Raw genomic sequence first — 27,330 nt, forward strand, 5'->3', positions numbered from 1 at the left:
TTACACTCTCACCAACCCATCATAAAAACACCCCTAAAACAAAGCCCGTGTATCTACCATGCATGGTGTTGGGTTTTTATTAAAATGATCGTGTCTACTGGAGCTGAATCCATGAAGTTGAGGAGTCTGTATGGACCAGCCCGGTCTGCTTTCTAGTACTAACGCAGCTTCATAGAAAGCTCCGACTCCTTTGTTGCTTCCCGAAGGTTGCAATGGATGGAGAGCAAAGCGATCATGTGTAAAAATCGCGATCGTTTGTATAATCGAAAGGAAATACTCACTCTCCGTGGACAGCAGCACCGTGGGCCGATCAGAACATCGTGATGGTTCATGTATTATTTGGGTTGTGATCGTTTCCTCGGTTGCTCTGCGTTACCGAATCACTGCTGCTGTCTGCGGCACCAACTTCGGACGCATGCGCACAACGCCACAGCTCTCTCAGAAAATCGGGCATGATTCTGAGACCCAGGAGTCAGGTGTCTCGACATCGCCTGAATAAAAACTTCAGTCCTGCTTTAATGTGTCATAATGATCGTATTCGTTAACTCACTCCTTTATTCATCTGTCTGTTCAACTTCATCGAGATCAGGGTCGCGGTGCGAGCACGCCTGGACACTGATCAAATCTTTAGACAGGTTGAAGAACAACAATAATAATAGTAGTAATAATAATACAACCCAATATCAGAAAAAGTATGTGAAATGCAAATAAAATAAAAACACGGTGTTCCTTACATTTACTTTGACTTTTATTTGATTGCAGACAGTTTGAACCCAAGATATTTCATGTTTTATCTGCTCAACTTCATTTTATTTGTTAATATAACTCCATTCCTGCATTTCAGGCCTGCAACGCATTCCAAAAAAGTTGGGACGGGGCAATTTAGGGCTAGTAATGAGATGAAAAAATTAAATAACGATGTGATTCCCAATATGTTCGTTTATTTATTTATTAGAATTTTAACGTCATGTTTTACACTTTGGTTACGTTCATGACAGGAAGTAGTTCCTGACAGTAGTTACTCATTACACAAGGTTCATCAGTTCACAAGGTTATATCGAACACAGTCATGGACAATTTAGTATCTCCAATTCACCTCACTTGCATGTCTTTGGACTGTGGGAGGAAACCGGATGCCCCGGAGGAAACCCAAGCAGACACGGGAAGAACATGCAAACTCCGCACAGAAAGGACCTGGACCGCTCCACCTGGGGATCGAACCCAGGACCTTCTTGCTGTGAGGCGACAGTGCTGCCCACTTAGTCACCATGCTGCCCCCCAATATGTAATCTCAACAGGTGATTGTAATCATGGTTTGGTACAAAAGCAGCATCCAGGAAAGGTTGAGTCTCTGATGAGCAAAGATGATCAGAGGATCTCCAGTTTGTCAACAAATGTGTGAGAAAATTATTGAAATGTTTAAAAACAATGAACCTCAAAGAAAGATTAGAAAGGGATTTACATATTTCTCGGGAGGCATTTCAGTGCGCAAAGGCCAAGGGCGCAAGCTGAAGCTGAACGCTCGTGATCTTCGATCCCTCAGACGGCACTGTTTAAATAAAGATACTAAAAGTCCCCCAATATATGAGCGTGTTTGTGAATGTGTGTGTAATGAACTGGCAACCTGTCATGGTTGTTTCCTGCCTTTCACCCAGTGAATTGCACCCACTGCAATCGAACCCTGAGTCGGATGAAGTGGTGGTGAAACAGACAATGAATGCGCAATTTAATAAGCTACCTACAACACAAATTAACTTTTTTGGGGTATACAGTTACTGACTGTAGCCCTCCGACTGTAACCCTGCTCTGTACAGTTTAGTGATATCTGGTGACTGAGGGTTCTATGGGGGTCTCTGTCAATCATCCCATGAATTGCTCTTGTCCCAACTCTTTGGAAAGTCTTGCAGGCATCACATTAGAAATAAATTTGGTATATTAATCATAAGGCAAAACATTGTACACATGTATAAAACCACAGCTTTTTGGTTTTTATTCGCATTTACCTACTGTCCTAAATTTTTTGGAATGAAGTTTGTAGATGTAATGATCAATGTGCACATACGTTTGCTCATATTGTGTATAAATGCATCAATGCCTATTAAAGTCTGAATTTGTGCCAAGGTTGCTAAAACATTCATACGCTACCTGAAATGTAATGCTTTATTTTCCAGTCTCCACAGCCCCGTGATGAAGACAAATCCATAACATGCGCCATCAATAGGCTTCTGTCGATACATTTTCATTTGATAGAGGGCTCCATTGGGCGTCTGAAGTGCCTGAATTTTGGCCCGAGCCAAAAATTTCTGTGACAGCAAAGATAAATAGGTTCATTACAAGCGAACACCTGCCATCCATGTGGCAAAACAAATCTGAAATCACTGAACAAATGAACGTAAGTTGGTGAAAGTGTGTGTGAAAACGCATTTGGCTTTGTAATACGTCATCCCCCTTAGTGCCAAGCAAGGATCTGGAGAGGGTATGTAATGTAAAGTGATGTGTCTCTGTCATGATTACGGAGTGCTTTATATAGAGCTGAATCAATTCTTTTCAACTGACGATATGCACACTGACATTGACTAAAATCAATCGTCCAAGAAACCGTCGTCCAGCATCGCCATCAGCTTGTTAGTGTGCAGTCTGCTGCTTCAGTGGCAATCAAAATAAATTCATCTGTATCACTGATCCGTGAAGAAAACTCCACTCTCGACAACACAAGCAAATGCACGACAGATACATTCCACCATCAGAGTACCTTTAAATATCGACTCAATTTTCTTCAAGCGATATTTGCATTACTTTGCAAAGAAGAATTGCTCAACCTGAAACATGTCAAAATACATGAAATGATGCTTCACATGTTTACATTTCGAATTATTCTGTGTTAGCAAAATAGAGGGTTTGTGGATTAAAACAAATCAAAAATACTAACACATAATAATAAAACATTCTGTAACAATGTAACCTGTGAATTACATTTTACATTAAAATGGACACATAATCCCCAAAATGTAGGAACTGGCCTTCTATATCCAGTATTAACAGTACATAACTTTAGTTTTGATCAATATTATAAAAAGTACATAAATCAAAATAAAAAAATCATGACAGATCAAATTTGTGTTTGCATGTTCTTCCAGTGTCTGCGTGGGTTTCCTCCGGGAGCTCCGGTTTTCTCCCACAGTCCAAAAACATGCAGTCAGGTTAATTGGAGACACTGAATTGCCGTATAGGTAAATAGGTGTGTGTGTGTCTGCCCTGCGATGGACTGCCGCCCTGTCCAGGGTGTTACTGTGTGCCTTGCGCCCATTGAAAAGCTGAAATAGGCTCCAGCACCTCCAGGGGCATAACTGCCGGGGGGGGGGCTTCTTATAGCCCAGGCCATCTTTGTGGAGAGCAACAATTCTATTTCTCACATCCTCAGAGAGTTCTTTGCCATGAGGTGCCATGTTGAATATCCAGTGGCCAGTATGAGAGAATTGTACCCAAAACACCAAATTTAACAGCCCTGCTCCCCATTTACACCTGGGACCTTGACACATGACACCAGGGAGGGACAACGACACATATGGGCACAATTTGGACATGTTCACTGTGGGGTGTACTCACTTATGTTGCCAGCCATTTAGACATTAATGGCTGTGTGTTGAGTTATTTTCAGAAGACAGTAAATCTACACTGCTATACAAGCTGTACACTGACTACTCTAAGTTATATCCAAGTTTCATGTCTATAGTGTTGTCCCATGAAAAGATATAATGAAATATTTGCAGAAATGTGAGGGGTGTACTCACTTTTGTGATACACTGTATATATGCTTCTAGTAACATATATCCAAGTACTACCCTGGCCCCCTTTTTCCCCAGACTTGAACTCAATTGAGCATCTGTGGGACCACCTCGATTGTTGTGTTCGCTTTATGGATCCTCCCCCACCCCCCCTCCAGCAGCTGTGGCTCCAGATACCTGTGACAACCTACCAGTACCTTACTTAGTTACTCCCAGCCCGCCTGGCTGCTGTCCGAGCTGAACACGGTGGTTAGTCTGGATATTAGCTAGTGGTCATAATAATGTGACTTAACTGTATGTATATATATATACTGTATATATACTGTATATATATATATATATACCGACAAGACATAACATTATGACCACCTTCCTAAAATTGTGTTGGTCTCCCTTTTGCTGCCAAAACAGCCCTGCAACTGTGCTGCACTGTGTATTTTGACACCTTTCTATCAGAACCAGCATTAACTTCTTCAGCAATTTGAGCTACAGTAGCTCGTCTGTTGGACCACACAGGCCTTTGCTCCCCACGTGCATCAATGAGCCTTGGCCGCCCATGACCCTGTAGCCGGTTTACCACTGTTCCTTCCTTGGACCACTTTTGATAGATACTGACCATTGACCCAGTCATCTAGCCAACACAATTTGGACCTTGTCAAACTCGCTCAAATCCTTAAGCTTGTTTATTTTTCCTGCTTCTAACATCAACTTTGAGGATAAAATGTTCACATGCTGCCTAATATTATATATCCCACCCACTAAGAGGTGCCGTGATGAAGAGATAATCAGTGTAATTCACGTCATCTGTCAGTGGTCATACCACCAGTGGAACAGTGATTTCATCTTGTTTTTGCTTTTGGCATGTTGACAGCGTGAACAGTTATTAAAATGATCAATTATGATCATTACAAGCAACTGGTCCGCTTCCAAAGGAGGATAAATACATGTCCATCCAGGCATTGCGCCGGACTGCGGACCGGCAGATATAAAAACAGTCCATCCACCGTAAAACTGATTGTTTGGACACCCTAGTTACAATGCTAAACAGGCTTAGATCTTCCACTGAAACACACACACAGCACAACTGAAAGTTCAGCAGAGGAAAAGTACACAGCGGTTGGTTCTGTCAGGCAATAATACAAAGTTAATGATGCAGAATGGTATCTTTCTTCAGCCCTCGGAGACGTCGATACAGGATGTTCAAAAACAGTGTTTCTAATTACAATTTTTATATCCAGCGCTGGCATGATCGACGATTTCATTGGGAATGTATTATCGATCCACTTCACAGACAAGTCATATTGATTGCAGTTTTAAATTGAATATGATTTCCCCCCCTCCTCCCTTCCTCTCACTATTTTCTATCTCTCTCCAATCAGAAAGGGAATTTAGATTCAAATCTGCCAAATGTGACCTGTGGGTGTTTTTTGGAAATTATCCCTGTAAAAGCCCGCTGATGAGGGCACGACAAAGGATGTAGCAGCTGCGTGGCTTTGTGCGCCGGGCAGTAATCAGGCGTAATGGATCAGCGCGCGACCGTACTGTCTGCGTCCCTATGTTCCTGTCCTCGCACTCACGGTTTCATCAACTCTGTTGTTCCTCCTCCCCTGCAGCGGGGTTGAAAAATGGCTCTGGAACAGCAGGTCGCTTCTAGACCGGTGTGTGTGCACGTGTGTGTGTGTGTGTGTGTGTGTGCGTGTGCGTTCGGGTGTGTACGAGTGTGTTTTTGTATATCCCTCTCACGGCCTGGAAGAGGACGACATGCCTGGTGAAATATCTGACATGACAGCAGTTTTTTGTGCACCCACAGCTCCTAAATGACAATGACACCAGCAGTGCCAGATGCAGTGGCAGCACAGACCGCAGGGCTCAGACAGCGATTGTTCATCTCAAATTGCTGCTTTCTTTTATCTGGGCAGGCGTTTTTCTGCCCTTGTGCAATGCCTAAGCGTGCACTAAATCACCATTGTGTTTCTGACTTCAATAGGAAGTCTTATTGTCCTAACACAAGGCCCACAATGTACAATTGAAGTCGAAAGTTTACGTACACTCAGACGAGATGAGTATGTCATTGTAATGCATTCAGACAACTAGTTTTTTTTTTCCTGGGTCAAAAATACACCGGCTAGGCATAACATTATGACCACTGACAGGTGATGTGAATAACACTGATTATCTCTTCATCACGGCACCTGTTAGTGGGTGGGATTATATATTATATTAGGCAGCAAGTGAACATTTTATCCTCAAGGTTGATGTTAGAAGCAGGAAAATGGGCAAGCGTGAGGATTTGGGCGAGTCTGACGAGGGCCAAATTGTGATGGCTAGACGACTGGGTCAGAGCATCTCCAAAACTGCAGCTCTTGGGAGGTGTTCCCGGTCTGCAGTGGTCAGTATCTATCAAACGTGGTCCAAGGAGGGAACATGGACATGGATGGCCAAGGCTCACTGATGCACATGGGGAGCGAAGGCTGGCCCGTGTGGTCCGATCCAACAGACGAGCTACTGTAAAATTGCTGAAGAAGTTAATGCTGGTTCTCACGCCCCCCCAGCAGCTGTGGCTCCAGAAACCAGTGACAACCTACCAAGACCTTACTGAGTTACTCCCAGCCCGTCTAGCTGCTGGGAGTAACTCAGTAAGGTCTTGGTAGGTTGTCACGGCGGTTACTCTGGATATTAGCTGGTGGTCATAATAATGTGACTTAACTGTGTGTGTATATATATACACTGACCAGACATAACATTATGACCACCTTCCTTATATTGTGTTGGTCCCCCTTTCGCTGCCAAAACAGCCCTGCAACTGTGATGCACTGTGTATTCTGACACCTTTCTATCAGAACCAGCATTAACTTCTTCAGCAATTTGAGCGACAGGAGCTCGTCTGTTGGACACGGGCCAGCCTTCGCTCCCCACGTGCATCAATGAGCCTTCAATGAGCAAATTGTGATGGCTAGACGTCTGGGTCAGAGCATCTTCAAAACTGGGGATCCAACAGACGAGCTACTGTAGCTCAAATTGCTGAAGAGGTTAATGCTGGTTCTGAAAGAAAGGTGTCAGAATACACAGTGCGTATGGAGCTGCAAAAGGGGGACCAACACAATATCAGGAAAGTGGTCATAATGTTATGCCTCATCTGTGTATATAAACAGCAGCTTTCATAATAGACAGTTCTATAATGGTATGGCTTCCCACAGTGAACACTGATCCCTTGCCAAAGTCAGGAGATCACCTCAAACTGTTACCTTATGCTGAGAGGAAATTTAACCAGATGGTCACATTGAATCAAAGAACCACCAAAAAATAGGTCTGCCATGATATAAGACTATGCAACATGGGTGACGCCATCCACAGTCATGTGGATCCATGATGTCACGATGGGTTTAGAGGCTGCCATACAAGAAATAAACCTCTGCTCCACCTCTGCTTTCTTTGCTAATTGTAGTTGCTCTTTAAGCCATTGACTTTAAGCTGTCGATTTTGGACCAAGGGTTTCTTTTTTTGCTCTGCAGTCTTCAACCAATCACATTCCAATCTGTGGACAGTGTCACCTGTGTTACAGCACATACCAATTTCAGTCAGACCTGTTGTTTGGTGCTTCAGGACTACATCTGACCATCTGGATAAAGTTCCTTTCTATTTCAATTGTATCAGACATAATGGGTTGTCCAAAAAGTTCCCAGTTTCTTCTAAGTTATCCTAGAAGGTATTGGTGTAGTATTGGTGTGATTGTTCCCAATGGTTTCATTCGCTCTGTCGCCTTTAAATTCAGTTTTTGCCTCTTTTGCATTGTTGTTTCTAACACACACTAGCTGAGACTAGAGACATTTGCATTCTATATTTGCATTTCTACACATCTTTTGAGACTGAAGAAATGTAAGCAAGATCACAATTCATGGGTAAATTTACCAGTGTGAACATTATTGTTCTCACTGTGGCGCTCAGATAGAACAGAGGTCTATTACGCTGGCCCAACAGCGGGTTCAGATTGGCCAGCCACAAGGTATTCCTGTCTTGCGCCCAGTGTTAAAGCAGTTGATTGTTACGCCAGCTCACTACCACTGGGATCCAGGGTTCACATGCCCAGCAATGCTGTCTGCCGGTCAGGTGTCTACATACAAACCTGAATGGCTAAGTTTGATAAGGAAGGGGGGAGATGACTCCGCAAGTCCCCTGAGTCTGCGATGGGTTGGCGTCCAGCGAATTAGTGATCCCTGGTGACCCTGACCAGGATAAAGTGGTCGTAAAAACACTCACACACTCACTCACTCACTTTTTTAACCGCTTATCCATTTAGGGTCGCGGGGGTGCTGGAGCCTATCCCAGCTTTTCAATGGGTGCAAGGCACACAGTAACACCCTGGACGGGGTGCCAGTCCATCGCACACATACACACACCCATTCACCTACAGGGAAATTCAGTGTCCCCAATTAACTTGACTGCATGTTTTTGGACTGTGGGAGGAAACCGGAGCTCCCGGAGGAAACCCACACAGACATGGGAAGGACATGCAAACTCTGCACAGAAAGGACCCAGACCGCCCCGCCTGGGGATCGGACCCAGGACCTTCTTGCTGTGAGGTGACAGTGCTACCCACCGGTCGTAAAAACATGAAAATAAAATTCTCACTGTGGTTCATTACAGTCCAGTTTTCCAGATCAATATGATTTTTTTCTTAGCTCTTCCTGAATTGCTTAAAATGATAGCATAGTGTTCCAGTGGACACTTGTTTTAAATGATAAGATTCAATAGGAGTAAGATTGTATTCCACAGAGAGGACAACAACCCTGACTTTGTTTTATTAGTGATTAGTGACAAAAAAAACGACTTTTTGAGGCTTGATTTGCATGTTGGATAACCTTGATGCCTGTGTCTTAGGTTATGTTTCCTTTAACTATCTAAAATTATTCACTGACAAATATATAACCACAAAAACAAACATTAAACATTTTTTCCGATGACTGTATGTCAGTGCGTGTCCATGGTGCTTTGAATACATGGATAAGGTTAAGACTGTGAGACAGTGTGTTTGCATACATTATATCCTTCATGCGTGGTTGAGAACGTCTTTGCATACTCCTTGTGTGTCTTCACATGCTCTTCTAAAGTTACTCCTCTTACACTTGAGTGCATTTTTATGTGCATTAAACCCTCTGTGTTGACTCTATGTTGAGAGATTTCAAGCCATCCATCATCCCAGGAATGGTCCATATTTCACCCTTTGCTGCTCCTGGTGAAAGCTGCAAATGACAAGCAATTGCAAAGCCTATCGGCCCTCCATGACTCAATCAGACACACGAATCAATGTTTTGATTTGATCTCGATCTGCGATGTTTCCAAGCCTAACGCTTCTGATCACCAACAAAGGGTAAATTACCCTCTTTCCAGTGTAAGTAAAATACAGTGTATCACAAAAGTGAGTACACCCCTCACATTTCTGCAGATATTTAAGTATATCTTTTCATGGGACAACACTGACAAAATGAAAATTTGACACAATGAAAAGTAGTCTGTGTGCAGCTTATATAACAGTGTAAATTTATTCTTCCCTCAAAATAACTCAAAATATAGCCATTAATGTCTAAACCACCGGCAACAAAAGTGAGTACACCCCTAAGAGACTACACCCCTAAATGTCCAAATTGAGCACTGCTTGTCATTTTCCCTCCAAAATGTCATGTGATTTGTTAGTGTTACTAGGTCTCAGGTATGCATAGGGAGCAGGTGTGTTCAATTTAGTAGTACAGCTCTCACACTCTCTCATACTGGTCACTGAAAGTTCCAACATGGCACCTCATGGCAAAGAACTCTCTGAGGATCTTAAAAGACGAATTGTTGCGCTACATGAAGATGGCCAAGGCTACAAGAAGATTGCCAACACCCTGAAACTGAGCTGCAGCACAGTGGCCAAGATCATCCAGCGTTTTAAAAGAGCAGGGTCCACTCAGAACAGACCTCGCGTTGGTCGTCCAAAGAAGCTGAGTGCACGTGCTCAGCGTCACATCCAACTGCTGTCTTTGAAAGATAGGTGCAGGAGTGCTGTCAGCATTGCTGCAGAGATTGAAAAGGTGGGGGGTCAGCCTGTCAGTGCTCAGACCATACGCCGCACACTACATCAAATTGGTCTGCATGGCTGTCACCCCAGAAGGAAGCCTCTTCTGAAGTCTTTACACAAGAAAGCCCGCAAACAGTTTGCTGAAGACATGTCAACAAAGGACATGGATTACTGGAACCATGTCCTATGGTCTGATGAGACCAAGATTAATTTGTTTGGTTCAGATGGTCTCAAGCATGTGTGGTGGCAATCAGGTGAGAAGTACAAAGATAAGTGTGTCATGCCTACAGTCAAGCATGGTGGTGGGAATGCCATGGTCTGGGGCTGCATGAGTGCAGCAGGTGTTAGGGAGTTACATTTCATTGAGGGACACATGAACTCCAATATGTACTGTGAAATACTGAAGCAGAGCATGATCCCCTCCCTCCGGAAACTGGGTCGCAGGGCAGTGTTCCAGCATGATAATGACCCCAAACACACCTCTAAGACGACCACTGCTTTATTGAAGAGGCTGAGGGTAAAGGTGATGGACTGGCCAAGCATGTCTCCAGACCTAAACCCAATAGAACATCTTTGGGGCATCCTCAAGCGGAAGGTGGAGGAGCGCAAAGTCTCGAATATCCGCCAGCTCCGTGATGTCGTCATGGAGGAGTGGAAAAGCATTCCAGTGGCAACCTGTGAAGCTCTGGTAAACTCCATGCCCAGGAGAGTTAAGGCAGTTTTGGGAAATAATGGTGGCCACACAAAATATTGACACTTCAGGAACTTTCACTAAGGGGTGTACTCACTTTTGTTGCCGGTGGTTTAGACATTAATGGCTGTATATTGAGTTATTTTGAGGGAAGAATAAATTTACACTGTTATATAAGCTGCACACAGACTACTTTTCATTGTGTCAAAGTGACATTTTGCCAGTGTTGTCCCATGAAAAGATATACTTAAATATCTGCAGAAATGTGAGGGGTGTACTCACTTTTGTGATACACTGTACATGTTAGCTTATTAAGCTATTCATATTGGGTATCACCAAAATAATACATGCTTGACCAAGTACCTTGTAATTCAGGGTCAAAACATAAAGAGGTGAGGCCCACACTTTCAAATGAAAAGCATATTAATCCTATGTATTAATACATTTGTGTGGGCCATTAAAGTTGCTCTTTTACTTACTGTTGTAGGTTAGCTAATAAAAAGTTTAAGAACGACTAGTCTGAATTTGGGCCACTGGGTGAAACATCAAACAGATAAAAAGCAATGCTAAACATGGCAATTGTAATAAAGTACTTGAATATCAAGTTAGGAGCATGAAATTAACATATTCTTAGTTATTAGTGCAAGTGTGGACTGCAAGGTTAATACTTATAGTCTGTAATTGACGTAAATGAAAAGTCCACATTTACTAAAATCCAGAGTGACTAAATAGTAGACTTCATATTTGGTGCATAATGCACTACGTAGGGTGTAGAAGCCATTCTGCTTCATAGATATCATCAGCATGAAGTCAATTGGAAGTAGGTTTTAATCTTTTGAGCTCAAGAAGTCAAACCATTGAAATACCTGGGTGGCGCCAGCGTCCTGGGTTTGATTGCCAGATGGAGCAGTCTGGGAATTTCTGTGTGGAGTTTGCATCTTCTCCCTACGTCTTTGAGGGTTTCCAACCACAGTCCAAAGACATGTACTGTGGACATGTACCCCACACAAAAAGTGCTACTAAAAGTTACAAAGAATTGTGAAGGCAAGTTATTTAATTAACCTACAGTAGGGTTATTAAAGCGGTTCTGCCAAGGACATCAAGCACTCTATCCATATTTGTTTTCTTTTTTTACCCTAGAAGTCATTTGGGAGTAGCTTTTAATCTTTTAAGCCCAAGTAGTCAAACCATTGAAATGGCTGGGTGGCTCGGTGGATTGGACTGAACTGTCACCTCACAGCAAGAAGCAGATGAAACAGTCTGGGTCCTTTCTGTGAGGAGTATGCGTGTTCTTTCTGTGTCTACAAGGGTTTCCTTTCACAGTCCAAAGACATGTGAAAGTGACAATATTACATAGAATCGTCAAGGCAAGTTATTTAATAAGCCTACTGTAGGGTAATTACAGTAGTTCCACCAAGGTTGTCAAGTCCTCCATCCATATTTGTTTTCTTTTTTTACCCTAGAAGTCATTTGGGAGTAGCTTTTAATCTTTTGAGCCCAAGTAGTCAAAATATTGAAATGCCTGGGTGGCATGGTGGATTGGAGTGGGCTGTCGCCTTACAACGAGAAGGTCCTGGGTTTGATTCCCAGATTGAGCGGTCTGGGTCCTTTCTGTGTGGAGTTTGCATGCATTCTCCCACAGTCCAATGACATGTAAGAGACAATATTACATAGAATCGTCAAGGCAAGTCATTCATTCATTTTTTTATCCAAAGCAACTTACAGTACTGTGACAGTATATTGTCTAAGCAATTAAGGGGTTAAGGGCCTTGCTCAAGGGTCCAACAGTGGCAACCTGTCAATGGTGAGGCTTGAACCAGCGACCTTTTGATTACTAGTCCAGTACCTTAACCACTAGGCTATAACTAGGCTACAATTTAGCCTAGAAGTCATCTTTTGAGCCGAAAAAGTCAAACCATTGAAATGCCTGGGTGGCACAGTGGCTCAGTGGATTGGCCTGTCGCCTCACAGCGAGAAGGTCCTGGGTTTGATTCCCAAATCTAGCCATCTGAGTCTTTTCTGTTAGGAGTTTGTATGTTCTCCGGAGACGTGTAAGTGAGGTGAATCGAAGATACAAACATGGCCGTGACGTTGTTGACATTGAAGTTGAACTGACGCATCATGGCTAACCTGTAACTACCTGTCCTGTCATGAATAGAACCAGAGCAACACATGTTAAACGTGCCAAAATTAAAAATAAACAATAAAACACAGTTCATTCGGCACCAGTGTATCCAGTAGGTGGCAGGAGAAGAATGAGGCAGCGGAGGTTTGAAGCTCCTCTTTGCTGCCTCTTTGACGGAAGAAACATGGCGGCGCGCTGCCTGCATGTGAATACAAACATGAGAACAGTAACGACCTCCGGAGTGTAACCGTGTTGAGATAAAACTTTGGTAAATCTAGTGTAAACAGAGGAATATTTTACACTATGGCTCGGCGAGTTTGTGAGGTGTTTTTGCGGCGGTCTTTGTGCTTTTCTAGCCTGTCAGTACCACTGGAGAATGTCTCACCTCGTCTACACACAGGTCTGTACTAAACCATCACACTGCTGGTATAAAAAACACATCAATCACATCAATTCAGCTTCTGAGACTGGAAATGTAACATTATAACATCAAAACACATATTCAGGTTATTAAAAGCTAAACTCGGATCTAATCAGATGGAAGAACTTGGTATAATAGGTACAATATGTGGACAAAAGTACTGGGACACCCCTACTGTTATAGAATTAAAGTGTTTCTGCCATAACATTTGCTAACAGGTGTAAGAAATCAATTATATACAGGAAACTGTAAGCTTCTAACTCTGCAGAAACAGTTTAGGGAAGGCCATATGTGGTTTCAGCATTGCTGTGCACTTTTAAGAAACTCCAGTGGCCTCCACAGACCCTTGACCTCAACCCCACTGTACAGCTTTGGAATTAACTGGAACATCAATTGACATTTACTTGACCAACCTCACTGCCCAGCCATATTCCAAAGTCTTGTACATCATGTTTTTTTTTTTAATGAGCTGTCCAACGAGCTCATGGTCAGGTGTCCAAATATTTCTGACCATATAGTGTGAAGGTATACACTTTTTGTGGTTTCCTCCTCTTCCAAGCCTTTATACTATAGTCTATGTGTATCATACTTAGATGTAAAATAAATACAATTTAAATGTCTGAGAGGCACGGTGGGTAGCACTGTCGCTTGGCAATGAGAAGGTTCTGAGTTTGATTCCCAGGTGTAGCAGTTTGGGTCTTCTTCGTGTGGAGTCTGCATGTACCAGAGTCTTTTGGGAAATCTTAAAAGATTACATCGAGGTCACTCTAGTTTAATACTATTTGTGTTTTTGTAAATAGGATGTCCAACGAGCTCATGGTCAGGTGTCCAAATACACTTTTCATGCCCCTCTCCCCTCCAAGCCTTTGTACTGTAGGCTATGGGTCTCATACTCATACTTGGATGTTAATCCCATGGTCCAATTTTAAGTCATGTCTATGAAGGCAAATCCCATGTGTTTTGTAAATAATAACTTGACATCACTGCATATTCACAGGACGGTGATGTGCACAAGCCACTTTTCTAGTCTTATATACTGTGACAAGCAATTATCCTATTGAACCAGTCATATTACACAGCATAATTTGGGCACATGGCGTCCTATCAGTATGCAGTAGTGGGTCATTGGCTAGCTTACTGAACTATTAATCAGTAGGCTGAGGGTTTGACCACAAGCAACTCTGCCACAAGCAACTAATCTTTAGTTGCTTAAATTGTATCCTAAAATAATTGTAAGTCACTTCATGCCTAAATGTACAGCAACACATTGATACACTAAGATTCTGGTGCTACTAATGGTGAGCTTTAGTGAAGGAGTCACCCTTGTTTTCCCACTCAGTGGCTTGAACACCCAACTTCGTAAATGAAACGAATCTGTGATCCTTATTTACCAGGTTAGTCAAATCCAGTGAAAGAATACTGAATATATATAAAAACATTGTAAGTACAGTTTTGCTCCAGCTGTAGAATGCTGCTAAATTGCTGTATATCTGTTATATGTATATTTATTTATCTTTAAATATGTATATATGTGTATTTATATATATATATATATATATATATATATATATATATATATATATATATATATATATATATATATATATATATATATACAGGGGTTGGACAAAATAACTGAAACACCTGTCATTTTAGTGTGGGAGCTTTCATGGCTAAATTGGACCAGTCTGGTGGCCAATCTTCATTAATTGCACATTGCACCAGTAAGAGCAGAGTGTGAAGGTTCAATTAGCAGGGTAAGAGCACAGTTTTGCTCAAAATATTGCAATGCACACAACATTATGGGTGACATACCAGAGTTCAAAAGAGGACAAATTGTTGGTGCATGTCTTGCTGGCGCATCTGTGACCAAGAAAGCAAGTCTTTGTGATGTATCAAGAGCCACGGTATCCAGGGTAATGTCAGCATACCACCAAGAAGGACAAACCACATCCAACAGGATTAACTGTGGACGCAAGAGGAAGCTGTCTGAAAGGGATGTTCGGGTGCTAACCCGGATTGTATCCAAAAAACATAAAACCACGGCTGCCCAAATCACGGCAGAATTAAATGTGCACCTCAACTCTCCTGTTTCCACCAGAACTGTCCGTCGGGAGCTCCACAGGGTCGATATACACGGCCGGGCTGCTATAGCCAAACCTTTGGTCACTCGTGCCAATGCCAAACGTCGGTTTCAATGGTGCAAGGAGCGCAAATCTTGGGCTGTGGACAATGTGAAACATGTATTGTTCTCTGATGAGTCCACCTTTACTGTTTTCCCCACATCCGGGAGAGTTACGGTGTGGAGAAGCCCCAAAGAAGCGTACCACCCAGACTGTTGCATGCCCAGAGTGAAGCATGGGGGTGGATCAGTGATGGTTTGGGCTGCCATATCATGGCATTCCCTTGGCCCAATACTTGTGCTAGATGGGCGCGTCACTGCCAAGGACTACCGAACCATTCTGGAGGACCATGTGCATCCAATGGCGGTGCCGTGTATCAGGATGACAATGCACCAATACACACAGCAAGACTGGTGAAAGATTGGTTTGATGAACATGAAAGTGAAGTTGAACATCTCCCATGGCCTGCACAGTCACCAGATCTAAATATTATTGAGCCACTTTGGGGTGTTTTGGAGAAGCGAGTCAGGAAATGTTTTCCTCCACCAGCATCACGTAGTGACCTGGCCACTATCCTGCAAGAAGAATGGCTTAAAATCCCTCTGACCACTGTGCAGGACTTGTATATGTCATTTCCAAGACGAATTGACACTGTATTGGCCGCAAAAGGAGGCCCTACACCATACTAATAAATTATTGTGGTCTAAAACCAGGTGTTTCAGTTATTTTGTCCAACCGCTGTATATGTACAGTATATGTGTACTTATACTTTTGAATAGTTGTATTCTCTTCTCATTAGCTGTTAGGCTGGCTCGTCCAGTGTGGCTGTTCAATATTCTTCAATATACACTTCAATATTTTATTGTTCTTCAGCTCTTCATAGCTGTGCTGTCAGGAAAGCTGCATTTCGCTTCGTTCCGGCCTGTTTCCTCTCCACCGAGATGTTTGTGGATAAACTGATGAGAGAGCAAGTGCTCAGTATGGGGGAGAATCCTCCTGGATCTTCAGCTCACGCCGCTGTTCCACCTGATAAAGGTAGTCGTAATCCATAGTCTGGTCTCACTTTATTTACATTGCACTTGTCTCACCATTTTCATTGTGGTTAACTCAGATACAGAGCTGCTACTAAGTGTTGTAGCCAGAATACGGAAAGGATACACTATTATATGGCCAAAAGTATGTGGAAATCCCCCTTAATTATTAAGTTTGGATGTTTCAACCAGCCAGTTTTGTGGGAACATCATTGCTTATTACTATTTTATAAGGATTTGTCTGTCTGGTGTAATATAGCATTGTATAATTAGTGATGTTCCACATTCAGGTTTCTGCCTAGAGCATTTTTTATATTCTGTTTTATTAGGGAACGCATAGCTAAACTGCAATGTCTGATTTGGTTCAGTCATTTGAAAGTGAAAAGTTAATGGAACCACAAACTTCCCCAGACAGGAGAACCATACAAGACATGCTTTAAGAAGCCAGTGACGTAAGGGCTGCATGATAAGCTGGAAAAGCTTGATAAAGCTGAAAACAGGGTCAAAAACAGCAATGCAATAAACAATAAGCAATGAACTGCAGCACTATCATTTTCCTTTTTCTACTCCACACAAAATATGCACTTTTAAAAAGCAAGTCATTTATTTAGCTTACAGCTGAGTGAATTAAAGCAGTTCTGCCAAGGTCGTCAAGTCCTCCATTCATCTTTGTTTTCTTCATTTTTTACCCTCAGTTGAGCACTTTACGCTATTGCTGAAAGATCCAGATCAGCCAGAAAATCCAAAGGTTTCAAGAGTGGCTGTAATCGGTGCACCGAACGCAGGAAAGTCAACGCTGACCAACCAGCTCCTCGGCAGGAAGGTATTTACACTTTTGATTATTCGTTTGAAGTGCTTAAAATGTTTAATGCTGTTTCTGAGTTTGAAACATGTTTGTTTTTTAAATAGTTGTTTCCAGTCTCCCACAAAGTCCATACCACAAGATCCCGTGCGCTTGGAGTGATCACAGAGGACGACACCCAAATTGTAAGTAAATTAAATGTTACTATTTTATATATAGATGTCTGATTGCCATTTGTTACTTTGAAGTTCAAACAGAGATAGTGACACACTATATGGACAAAAGTATTGGGACACCCCTTCTAATGACAGAAGTCATGTGTTTCATCCACAACGATTGCTAATAGGTGTAATAAATCAATCATACAAAGGAAATTATATACTGCAGCAACTGTTTAGGGAAGGCCCATTCCTGTTTCAGCATGACTGCACCCCTGTGCACAAAGAAAGGTCTTTGAACAGCTTTGGAATGAAATATCAATTGAGGCTTCCTTGACCAACATCATTGCCCAGCTATACAAATGCTTTTTTTACTGATTGGCCACAAATACCCACAGACATACTTCAAAGTCTTGTAAGTCTTCTCAGCTGAAAAGATCACATAGAGATCACCTTATTTTAATGCCATTTGTTTTTCAATGTGATGTCCAACAAGCTCATGGGCAAGTGTCCAAATACTTTTGGCTATATAATGTATTTAAATAGTTTAGGGATGGATAAATTTTTATAGTAAGGTGCAAATATTAAAGGTATATGTACTTTCAGATCCTGTTGGATACACCTGGTCTTACTACTCCCTCTAAAGCTAAAAAGTAGGTGATTTAAATACGAAAAAAATTGAATTTAATTGAGATTAAAATGTATATATGTATTACTCTGGCTGTATTGTACAATGTGTTAAATCTTCATTTGCAGCTCATTCAAAGTTTAGCCTGGTTTGTGATTCAGAAGTGCATTTAACTGCAGGCCATAAAAATAATAAATAAATAATAAATAAAAATTACAAAATGCCCATAGCGGTCAGAGTTTATCAGAACTGTAACTGCTTAGTAAATAAGAGGTCAGATTGGTAAACGTGCTTGTACCGCATTTTGTTAAACGATACGACAACAAATTGCTGCTTAGTTGTGTGGAGAATGCTAAACTGTGTTAGCATTCTCCACAGCATTTCTGCTAAAGCATAAAACAGACTCTAAACTGAGCTTCACAAGCACATTTAAATGCTTATATGATCCAGTTAACATGTTTAAAAACATAAAGAAAGGTTTTTGAGAAAGTACATTTCAATTCCAGGTCAGAATATTTAAAAAAAGAAAGACATTAAAAAGAGTGCATTAGCACTGTGCTTAAACATTTAGCATATAGGCTAAATTACCTCAGCATAGCGGTGCTGGTAAATCCTGTCTCATTCGTCTTCTCCTCAGGCATCAGCTGGAAAAGTCTTTTCTCGTGGATCCGCTGAAATCATTACAAGAGGCAGATTTAGGTGATGTATACTTTAAATCTAGCTATATTGTGAATGATTTGCTTAACTGTTTGAAACAACAGAAGTAAACAGACATAGGCACGCTAAAATATTTGTGTGAGCTATTATTCACTTGTTAATAAATGTTTAGCAGAAAAAAAACAACTAAATGACAGTTTGGGATAGTCTAGACATTCTGCATGGTTTGATGGTGGTCACTACAATGTCTGACAACATTTTCCTGACTCCCTTGTGCTTAAAGCAAAATGTTTAAATGCTCAACTGCTGTTTTTCTTTAACCAAAATAGTATGAATTCCTTGTTCCGCACGTGTTTAAGATGTGAGCTATGTGAGTTAAATTGTTCATAGCTACTGTAGGTGGCTGTCTTTTTTCTTTTCGACCCAAAAACGACTTTCATTTTTTTGTCCAAGATGGTAAAGGAGCTGTTTCACTGTGTATGTGATACAATTAAAAAAATTGTAACGGTTCAGTGTGTAATTCTTGTTTTACCGAATAAGAATATCCTGCTTTTTATTTATTTTTTATTTATATTTATTTTTTTATTTTATTTATATTTTATTTATTTTTTTCGGACCTATTTTTAGTGCATTAGTGTATCACTGCTGCCTTTCTTTACCCCCGGTCGAGGAAAGCCAAGGCAGTCGCGCTCCCCCTCAGACACGTGCACTTCCGATCGCTTCTTTTTACCCGCTAGGGGCGGGGTCTCACAGAGCGCATTGCATCGATGATAAGCATTGACCAGTCAGCAGGGGCCATAATTGCCCCAGCGACAAGGAATCCTGTTTCAGCCATTATCCCTCCCCCTACAGACACACAGCCACTCGTGTGTCTGTGTAGGCGCCCGGTCGGCTGATAGCAGAGCTGAGATTGAAACTCGAGAGCTTGAGATGTTAGCACTCATAACAACATGGATGTTGATGATCCATCAGAGCCGGCCAGGTCATTCGATATACAATGTGTCCACATATATCTTCTTAAATGAACATCTTTAAAATATTCCTAAAATACCACATACGTATTATTGTTTTTGTAACCCTCAAGTGGGTCTGTAGGGTTTCGAAGGTTAAAGTTACATTTAAATGCATAAATAAAGAACTCTCACAGTAGTCTGTCAATACACAGGTAAACACATTATAGACCTGTTTAATACTAAACATCCTTTATCAACAGTGGTGGTGGTGGTGGATGTCTCAGACAAGTGGACTCGCATTAAGCTGGACTTCGAGGTGCTAAAGTGCCTGGCTTTTAATTCGCATATTCCCGCCGTCCTCGTCCTCAACAAGGTAACCACACGACTGGAGCTATGCTATGCTTACACATGTGAACTAGAGGTCACTGTATTGTAATATCATTTGTTTTTTAAATTAGATGTCCAACAGCTCATGGTCAGGTGTCCAAATACTTTTGGCAATACAGTCCATGTGCATTATTATTCAACCCCCAGCTTCAGTACTTGGTTGAATGTCCTTTTGCCTTGATAAACTCTATTAAGCGATTATGATAAAAGCTAACAAGATTCTGGCACCTTTCGTGTGGGATCTTCACCCATTCTTCTCATGTGAAAGCCTCCAGGTCATTGAGGTTTGCTGGCTTTCGTACTTCAACTGCTTTCTTTAAATCCCACCAAATCTGGAGACTTAGAAGTGCACTTCAGGATATTCCAGGACTGTTTTCTTTAAAGCTTTGGCTGACCTGGAAGTGTTTGGCATCATTGTCTTGCTGGAAAGCTTTAATTTCACCACACAAGGCCACATACTTTTGATCATATTGTTAACATCCTAGCTAAAACCTGTCTCTCTCATGTACAGGTGGACCTGTTGAAGAACAAACCCTTGCTGTTGGACGTTACAGCAGAACTGACTGAAGGAATTGTGAATGGCAAAAGACTGAAGGTGCGAAGTGTGGTGAAGCCAATCCAAAAAGACTTGGGACAGAACCTAAAAGAACAGACCCAGAGCCTGGAGGCTAAAGCTGAGGCTGAGGAGGAGCAGGGACCAACGTTTGAGAGACAGACCCAAAGAGGCCTGAGCAGAGAGCAGCTGAGGGCTTTGAAGAGTCGCAAAGGGTGGCCTCACTTCAAGGACGTGTTCATGATGTGCGCCACAGACGGCGAGGACGTGCAGACCTTAAAAGTAAACATCATATAGATTTTTATATGAATGTTTTTGACTTGTGTTTTGTGGTGTTGTGGAAAAACTGTGACATTTAATCATTTATTGTTTGTTTTACCACCGATTAATCATGATCAGGGTCGCTGTGGGTCTGATTCATTGGGCAAGAGGCAGGAAACACCCCAGACACATTCACACACAGCTGCTAAAATTCACACAATTTTAGCAACTCTAATTGGCCTGAGTAAACTGGTGCATTCTGAGGAAACCCACACAGACACAGTGAGAACATGTGAAGTCCAGACAGACAGAGGGAATCGAACCCAGGGGAATCAAGGGCTGGGGAATCGAACCCAGGCCCTTCTTGCTGTTACATTCATATTTACAATTTCAGCATTTATCAGATGCTTTTATTCAAAGTGACTTACAGTACTGAGACAGCATACTGTCTTAGCAATTGAGGGTTAAGTGCCCTGCTCAAGGGCCCAACAGCAGCAACCTGGCAGTGGTGGGGCTTAAACCAGCGACCTTCTGATTACTAGTCCAGTACCTTAACCGCTAGGCTGCAACATAACATATTACCTTTAAATCATTTTAATGGGTTTCTAGATACATCGTATTGAAACTCGGCTCTGCCTTTCCGACTGGGTTGGGCGGCAGTATGAACAACGTTTGGCTGTTGTTCAGGGGCTTAGAGGTAGAGTCGGAGCATAAGGTCCTCATAACTGGTGCGACTGCGGCCCCTGCTGGTTGACTGACGGCGCCTGCACAGGGCTGAGGAATAACATTGAGGGGGGTGTGACCCTCCGTGCAGTGTCTCTCGGTGTATGAACTCGGCTCGTGCGGGTGAAAAATGCAGGCTGTACTGACTGCGTGCCGGAGGGGGCGCAGGTCAGTTGAGTGGCGTCCTCAGTCAGTGGCAAAAGGGTCGAATCAGTATAGAGGACACAATCAGGGTAATTGCACACGACTAGAATAGGGATAAAAATTGGGGGGAAAAAGTGGGAAAAAATAGATAATTAAATCATTTTAAATATAAAACTTGTACATACATGGCAATAAACATGACTTGTTTTGACAGGCGTACATCAAGGCAGGTGCAAAGCCAGGCCCGTGGCAATACCACCATGCAGTGCTTACAGATCAGAGCCCGGAGGACATCTGCAACAATGCAATTCGTGAGAAGCTTCTGGAATACCTTCCTCAGGAGGTTCCTTACACCATAAATCAGGTAGTGTCACCGCTGATGGATTATTATGTTAAGTGTGGGTTGGCTGTGAAATCTTTGATGGTTTTGAGGGTATTGTTTTGTTGCTGTATCAAACGTAATATCATATTATGTGTTATGTGTTAAACATGGCATTAAAATCCAAATATATATATTGATTTCAGCCTGATATAATACTATAAGGATCATCTGACCATTGGTCCTCAACCATGTATGTATCTCATTAGGGAAGTTTTTTTGCATTGTTCTTCCAATCTAATCACGGTCAATTCCCCGCACCCCCTTGTGCACAGTCACTGGCCGCGTCTTTTCACCTGCCAGTGATAGTCTCTGAGAGACTGAGAACACGGTAGTGCAAGTGCATTGAGCAGACAGCAGAGGTCGCAATTGTACAGCAGCAATCAAGCCAATTCGACCTCCCTCCAGTACAGCCAGCTGTGCCTGTTTGGATGTCCGACCAGGTCACAAGCACAGCCTGGGATTCAAACTGGAGAGCTCCTAGTGGGAATCAGAACATTTATCCAACCTAAGCAATTAAGGGTTTAGGGACATGCTCAAGGGCCCAACAGTGGTAAGGTTTGAACCAGCAACCTTCTGATTACTAGCCCAGTACTTTAACCGCTAGGCTACAACTGCTTTCACACCCAAGAGTACCCAATCAATTAGGCCCCACCATTGCTCGGTCGCCACTGTTGGGCACTTGAGCAAGGCTCTTTACTTACTGAACTGAATTGCTTGAGTTGTATTCAGTCATGTACGTCTTGTAAGTCACTTTGGATAAAAGCATCATCTAAATCAGGGGTGTCAAACTCATGTTCACGGAGGGCCACATCAGCATTATTGTGGCCCTCAAAGGGCCGATTGTAACGTATTCTCATTCTGCTGTGATTGCAGTCTGTTGTTTTTCTTGGAGGCTGAATTCTGCATTTATATTGTCCTCCTTTACCACAGACACGGCCTCATAACACAAGAGACGCACCGTTTTTTCTTCCTGAAGCACAAACTTGTTTTCATTTTCATTAAATTTCCTCCTTCTGCTTAATTTTCTTACTTATCTTCTTGTACATTTTGGGATTATGTGTAAATATTTCTTCACATCATCTACTGGCGGGATGTGTCACTTTGCAGGTCACAAAATCAGCATGCATTTTGAGAGATGCAGTTAATGTAGGATTTTACAGTGTATTTTAAGACAATTGTTCTGCCCTCACTAATAGTTTATCCCCCTTGCTCAGCTAGACAGACAGACAGACAGACAGACAGACAGACAGACAGACAGACAGACAGACAGACAGACAGACAGACAGCTCCCTTGAGAATACAGTCGGTTTATTTGCTTCCCAGCTGTGTGATACACTGTGTGCACCAGAATGAAGTAAAAATACAAACAATAAAAACAATAAAGAACTTAATACAGTAAAAGCACACAGCTGTAGTCAAGTGTTACATCTGGTACAATATGAGATTTAACCAAACGTAAAATAGCGCTAACGAGTTAGCATTTTGTGTAAAGATACTAATTGCTATAGTAACGGTAACAATTGTATTTAATTACGGTAAATTTGTAACTAAAACGCTGTGATATACTCACTAAACATTTACAAACAACTGAGAATATAAACGCCACTACTTACAGACGATGCTTCTGTATTATACTGCAAGATAATTATTTATATTTATTATTATTGCCGTAAAAGTCACATGGCTTCTCAGCGAAGGTCAAAGTTAGTTGCCATGACTATGATGCCACCAGTTGCCGCTTAAAGGCGCAGGTGTCCCATTAAATTATAACTGCGTCTCTGTAACGACTCGAACCATCACAACAATCGTCGTTTAAGCTCTCGCGGGCCACATAAAATGACGTGGCGGGCCGGATCTGGCCCGCGGGCCGTGAGTTTGACACCCCTGATCTAAACAGTAGAAATGTAAATGGATTTCATTACACTGAAGGTAAAACATTAACAAATCCCTAGTTTTAAATGAATAAAAAATAAAAATACAAGTATTTAGCAGGATTAAACATAAATACATGAAATAATATAATAATACAGCTTTCGTAAACGTAAAAATCATTTATATAAACATTCTGCACACTATGCTGCGAGTCTTTTTTTTTTTATTTCCTCTGCTTTAAATCTGACCTTCACTGATTAAAAAATTCCCTCTGAATTTTCATCTTACTGGAATGGAATGATCACTATTTTAACTCTTACTGTCTTTTGCAGCACATCGAGTTCTGGAGAGAGACTGGGGATGGAAAATTGGACATATCTGTCAAACTGCATGTGAAAAAGGACAGTCACATGGTGAGTGAAGGGCTTAAATAGTTTTTTTTCTGTGATGTTACCTTGATTTCAAAAAGCAAACAGATGCTTCATATCTAAGTTATGTGTAAAGACTGAGAATGTTTGCTTTTCTTTTATAAATAAAATATAGACGATTCAAGAACAGTCTAAAATCTCAGTTGTTATATAGTGTGCTCGCTTTAAATGCATCACATGAATCTCATCTCTGCTCCCGGAAGGCTGGGCGCCTACACGAACAATGATTGGCTCGTTCGTAGGGAGGGTCCCGGAGGGGATTCCTCATAAATGATGCAATTGTGATCTCTGCTGGCCGATCAATGACAGAGACGTGGGATAATGGGATCAGGGTGTGACTCTTCGTGTGCAAGACTAATCCGTATATGAACTCGCCTTGTGCAGGTGAAAAGATGCACTCGGCTACTGCACGTGTGTCGGACAGACCTGGACAGCAGGTTTTGAGAAACGTCGTTTTGAACTATTGGACTGTTTTGTGGTGAACCCTGACCCATTTCGATATGTAAACAACTGATACTTCAGTTAAGGCGTTTTGGTTACTTATTGTTTACTAAGAAAACCTCCAAAACAGTTGTTTTTGATCATTTCACATACATACTGGTCCCATCTATTTTGGAACGTTTTGCTGCATCAAATTGGGAATTGGCGTATATTTACAAAAATCAAATGTGCTGTTTTCAATTAAATCCTTATAAAAGGGCACCCAGGTGGCGAGCGCTGGGATTCTAAACTCTCCGTGTTCGAATCTCAGCTCTGCTACCGGCTGGGCGCCCCCTGGCAGACACAATTGGCAGGCCACTAGTCTGCTGGGTGGGAAAAGAACGGACCAAAAAGCAGGTGGGGTCTTTAATGCTGTGTAAGGAACCTGTTTTGTAGCCCGAGGTGCCTGTACAGAAGTGGAGGAGTGGGGAGATCGGTGACTCTTCATGTGTGAGACTGGTCTAACGCTCCAGTCCACAAAGTATGGGTGAATAAAAGGGGGTCGTGGACTGCGCACATGTCAGAGGGAGTATGTGTTGGGCAAATATATCCTATTTGGACGTGATGGGGGTCCCCAGCATCGAAAGACTAATTGGCTACGATAGATTGGGAGAAAATGCATGAATTTAATAGTAAAAAAAAAAATCACATCATTGCTCATTATTTTTATATGAATTTCAGAAGAAACGTTTTAATAGCTACTGAACACTGGATATTCCAAGAACACTTCATGTCATTACATTTTTTATTTGCTATATTTTTATATATCTCACTGTTTCCTCTTACCCCACAGAAAATGGTGATCGGTCCCGGGGGGCAGCTGATTGCCAGAATAGCCCGGGAGGCCGGGATAGATTTAACGAATGCCTTCATGTGTGAGGTTCGGCTGAAAATATCTGCTACGCTGAAGAACTAAACTGGACAGTACATCATCAGCCCCTCGTCTGCCAAGTTTGTTGGGCGCATTTGCAGTTTCTAAAAATTGCCTACAAATTTTAGCTTGGGTTTTTGGACTGCCAAAGGACCGCCTGTTTATGGGACTGCAGTTTTGAGTCCATCCTTATAAGGCTGCATGATACAGACATTGCAATCATTTACATCAGCAATATGCCACCCAAGCAATATGCTGTAAAAACCAGCTCTGAGCTGTTGCCCGCACAGACTCCACAAGACGTCCGAAGGAGTCCAGTGGTATCTGGTTCCAGGACTTTACCAGCAGGTCCTTCAACTACTGAATGTTGCATGGTGGATTGACCAACCTTGCACTGTGGTCCCATATACACCGATCAGCCATAACATTAAAACCACTTTCTTGTTTGTATACACACTGTCCTATTTATCAGCTCCACTTACCATATAGAAGCACTTTATAGTTCTACAGTTACTGAATGTTGTCCATCTGTTTCTCTACATACTTTTTTTAACCTGCTTTCATCCTGTTCTTTAATGGTTAGGACCCCCACAGAGCAGGTATTATTTGGGTGGTGGATGATTCTCAGCACTGCAGTGACACTGACATGGTGGTGGTGTGTTAGTGTGTGTTATGCTGGTATGAGTGGATACGACACACCAGCGCTGCTGGAGTTTATAAATACCGTGTCCACTCACTGTCCACTCTATTAGACACTCCTACCTAGTTGGTCCACCTTGGGTAAAAGTATGTATAGAAACAGATGGACTACAGTCAGTAATTGTAGAACTACAAAGTGCTTCTATATGGGAAGTGGAGCTGATAAAATGGACAGTGAGTGTAGAAACAAGGAGGTGGTTTTAATGTTATGGCTGATCAGTGTGTGTATGTGTATATACTGTATATATATATATAATACAGTAGGCACAGTAAAGACAGTCGCACATTTAGGTCGGGGTGAAAATCATTCTGTTTATTAATGTATGACAATTTATGGCTATTAAAGATTAACAAACGTCAATAGAAACTCAAACATCAATAAATGACATGCACTGAAATAAACATTTAATGCTATTTGTATTTTAATAAAAATATATAATATCAAAATATTATTTTCCTTCTTTTCTACTTCTTTTCCTTGTTTTAGTGTTTGTGATAATATAAATGGCAAAAGAACAAATCAGTTTATTTATTTCATGTAAATAGAGTAAGAAAAAAATAATATTAACATTTAATGTTTATTTGAATACAACATGGTGTGTACTTTAATTACCACTACCTGGTTTATTATGAATAATATAATTGACTGTCTTAACTGTCACTAATATTTGTACTTGTCGTTAAGGTCAGGTGGAATGAACCCATAAAGACTAAAGAATTATTACTAAAATTATATTATTATTTGATTATTATTAGGATTATTACTATGATTATAATTATTATTATTAATAAAAAATAATAATAAGTATATTGTTATTAAAAATATATTATTATATAGTATTGTTTAATATTATATTTATTATTAAATTATTATAATTATAATTATTATAGTTGTTGTGTGGTTAAACCACCTGACATTTATGTGAATAGTTAAAGCTCTAAACATGTGTGACTATTTTTTTTTATCAACCAGTTTATCCTGGTCAAAGTCACAGCAAGTCCAGTTCCACCAGGAAGCATAAGCGCAAGGCAGGAATACCCCCCCATCCTAGATATAACCAATCATGTTTGTGTAGCAAACCTCTGTAATACGGACCCATA

At 41.5% G+C, this 27,330-nt stretch overlaps 2 protein-coding genes across 2 annotated transcripts in view; one reads left to right on the forward strand and one right to left on the reverse strand.

Moving 5' to 3' along the window:
* The window catches only part of fam222ba (family with sequence similarity 222 member Ba), an 83,580-nt gene extending 83,247 nt beyond the window's left edge, over positions 1-333 (reverse strand). The window contains exon 1 of the mRNA XM_062988689.1: positions 282-333. The gene's annotated coding sequence lies outside the window, so the exon portion shown is untranslated. The remainder of the gene's footprint in view (positions 1-281) is intronic.
* A 12,469-nt stretch (positions 334-12,802) lies between these two features.
* Positions 12,803-26,676, forward strand: eral1 (Era-like 12S mitochondrial rRNA chaperone 1). The gene is made up of 11 exons (XM_062988553.1): positions 12,803-13,056; positions 16,074-16,235; positions 16,927-17,054; positions 17,141-17,218; positions 17,798-17,844; positions 18,457-18,518; positions 19,690-19,802; positions 20,328-20,651; positions 21,712-21,861; positions 24,084-24,164; positions 25,453-26,676. The coding sequence occupies exons 1-11, from the start codon at positions 12,960-12,962 to the stop codon at positions 25,573-25,575; spliced, it is 1,365 nt and encodes a 454-aa protein (XP_062844623.1). The 5' UTR covers positions 12,803-12,959; the 3' UTR covers positions 25,576-26,676.
* The last annotated feature ends 654 nt before the right edge of the window (positions 26,677-27,330 follow it).

Source organism: Trichomycterus rosablanca, chromosome 26 (assembly GCF_030014385.1).
Source record: "Trichomycterus rosablanca isolate fTriRos1 chromosome 26, fTriRos1.hap1, whole genome shotgun sequence".
NCBI classification, from domain to species: Eukaryota; Metazoa; Chordata; class Actinopteri; order Siluriformes; family Trichomycteridae; genus Trichomycterus; species Trichomycterus rosablanca.

Excerpts from the sequence above, each read along its gene's own strand:
- eral1 (XM_062988553.1), top strand. The coding sequence starts at position 12,960 with ATGGCTCGGCGAGTTTGTGAGGTGTTTTTGCGGCGGTCTTTGTGCTTT. Across the intron at positions 16,236-16,926 it reads CGCTGTTCCACCTGATAAAG|TTGAGCACTTTACGCTATTG; the intron begins GTAGTCGTAATC and ends TTTTACCCTCAG. Across the intron at positions 17,055-17,140 it reads ACCAGCTCCTCGGCAGGAAG|TTGTTTCCAGTCTCCCACAA; the intron begins GTATTTACACTT and ends TTTTTTAAATAG.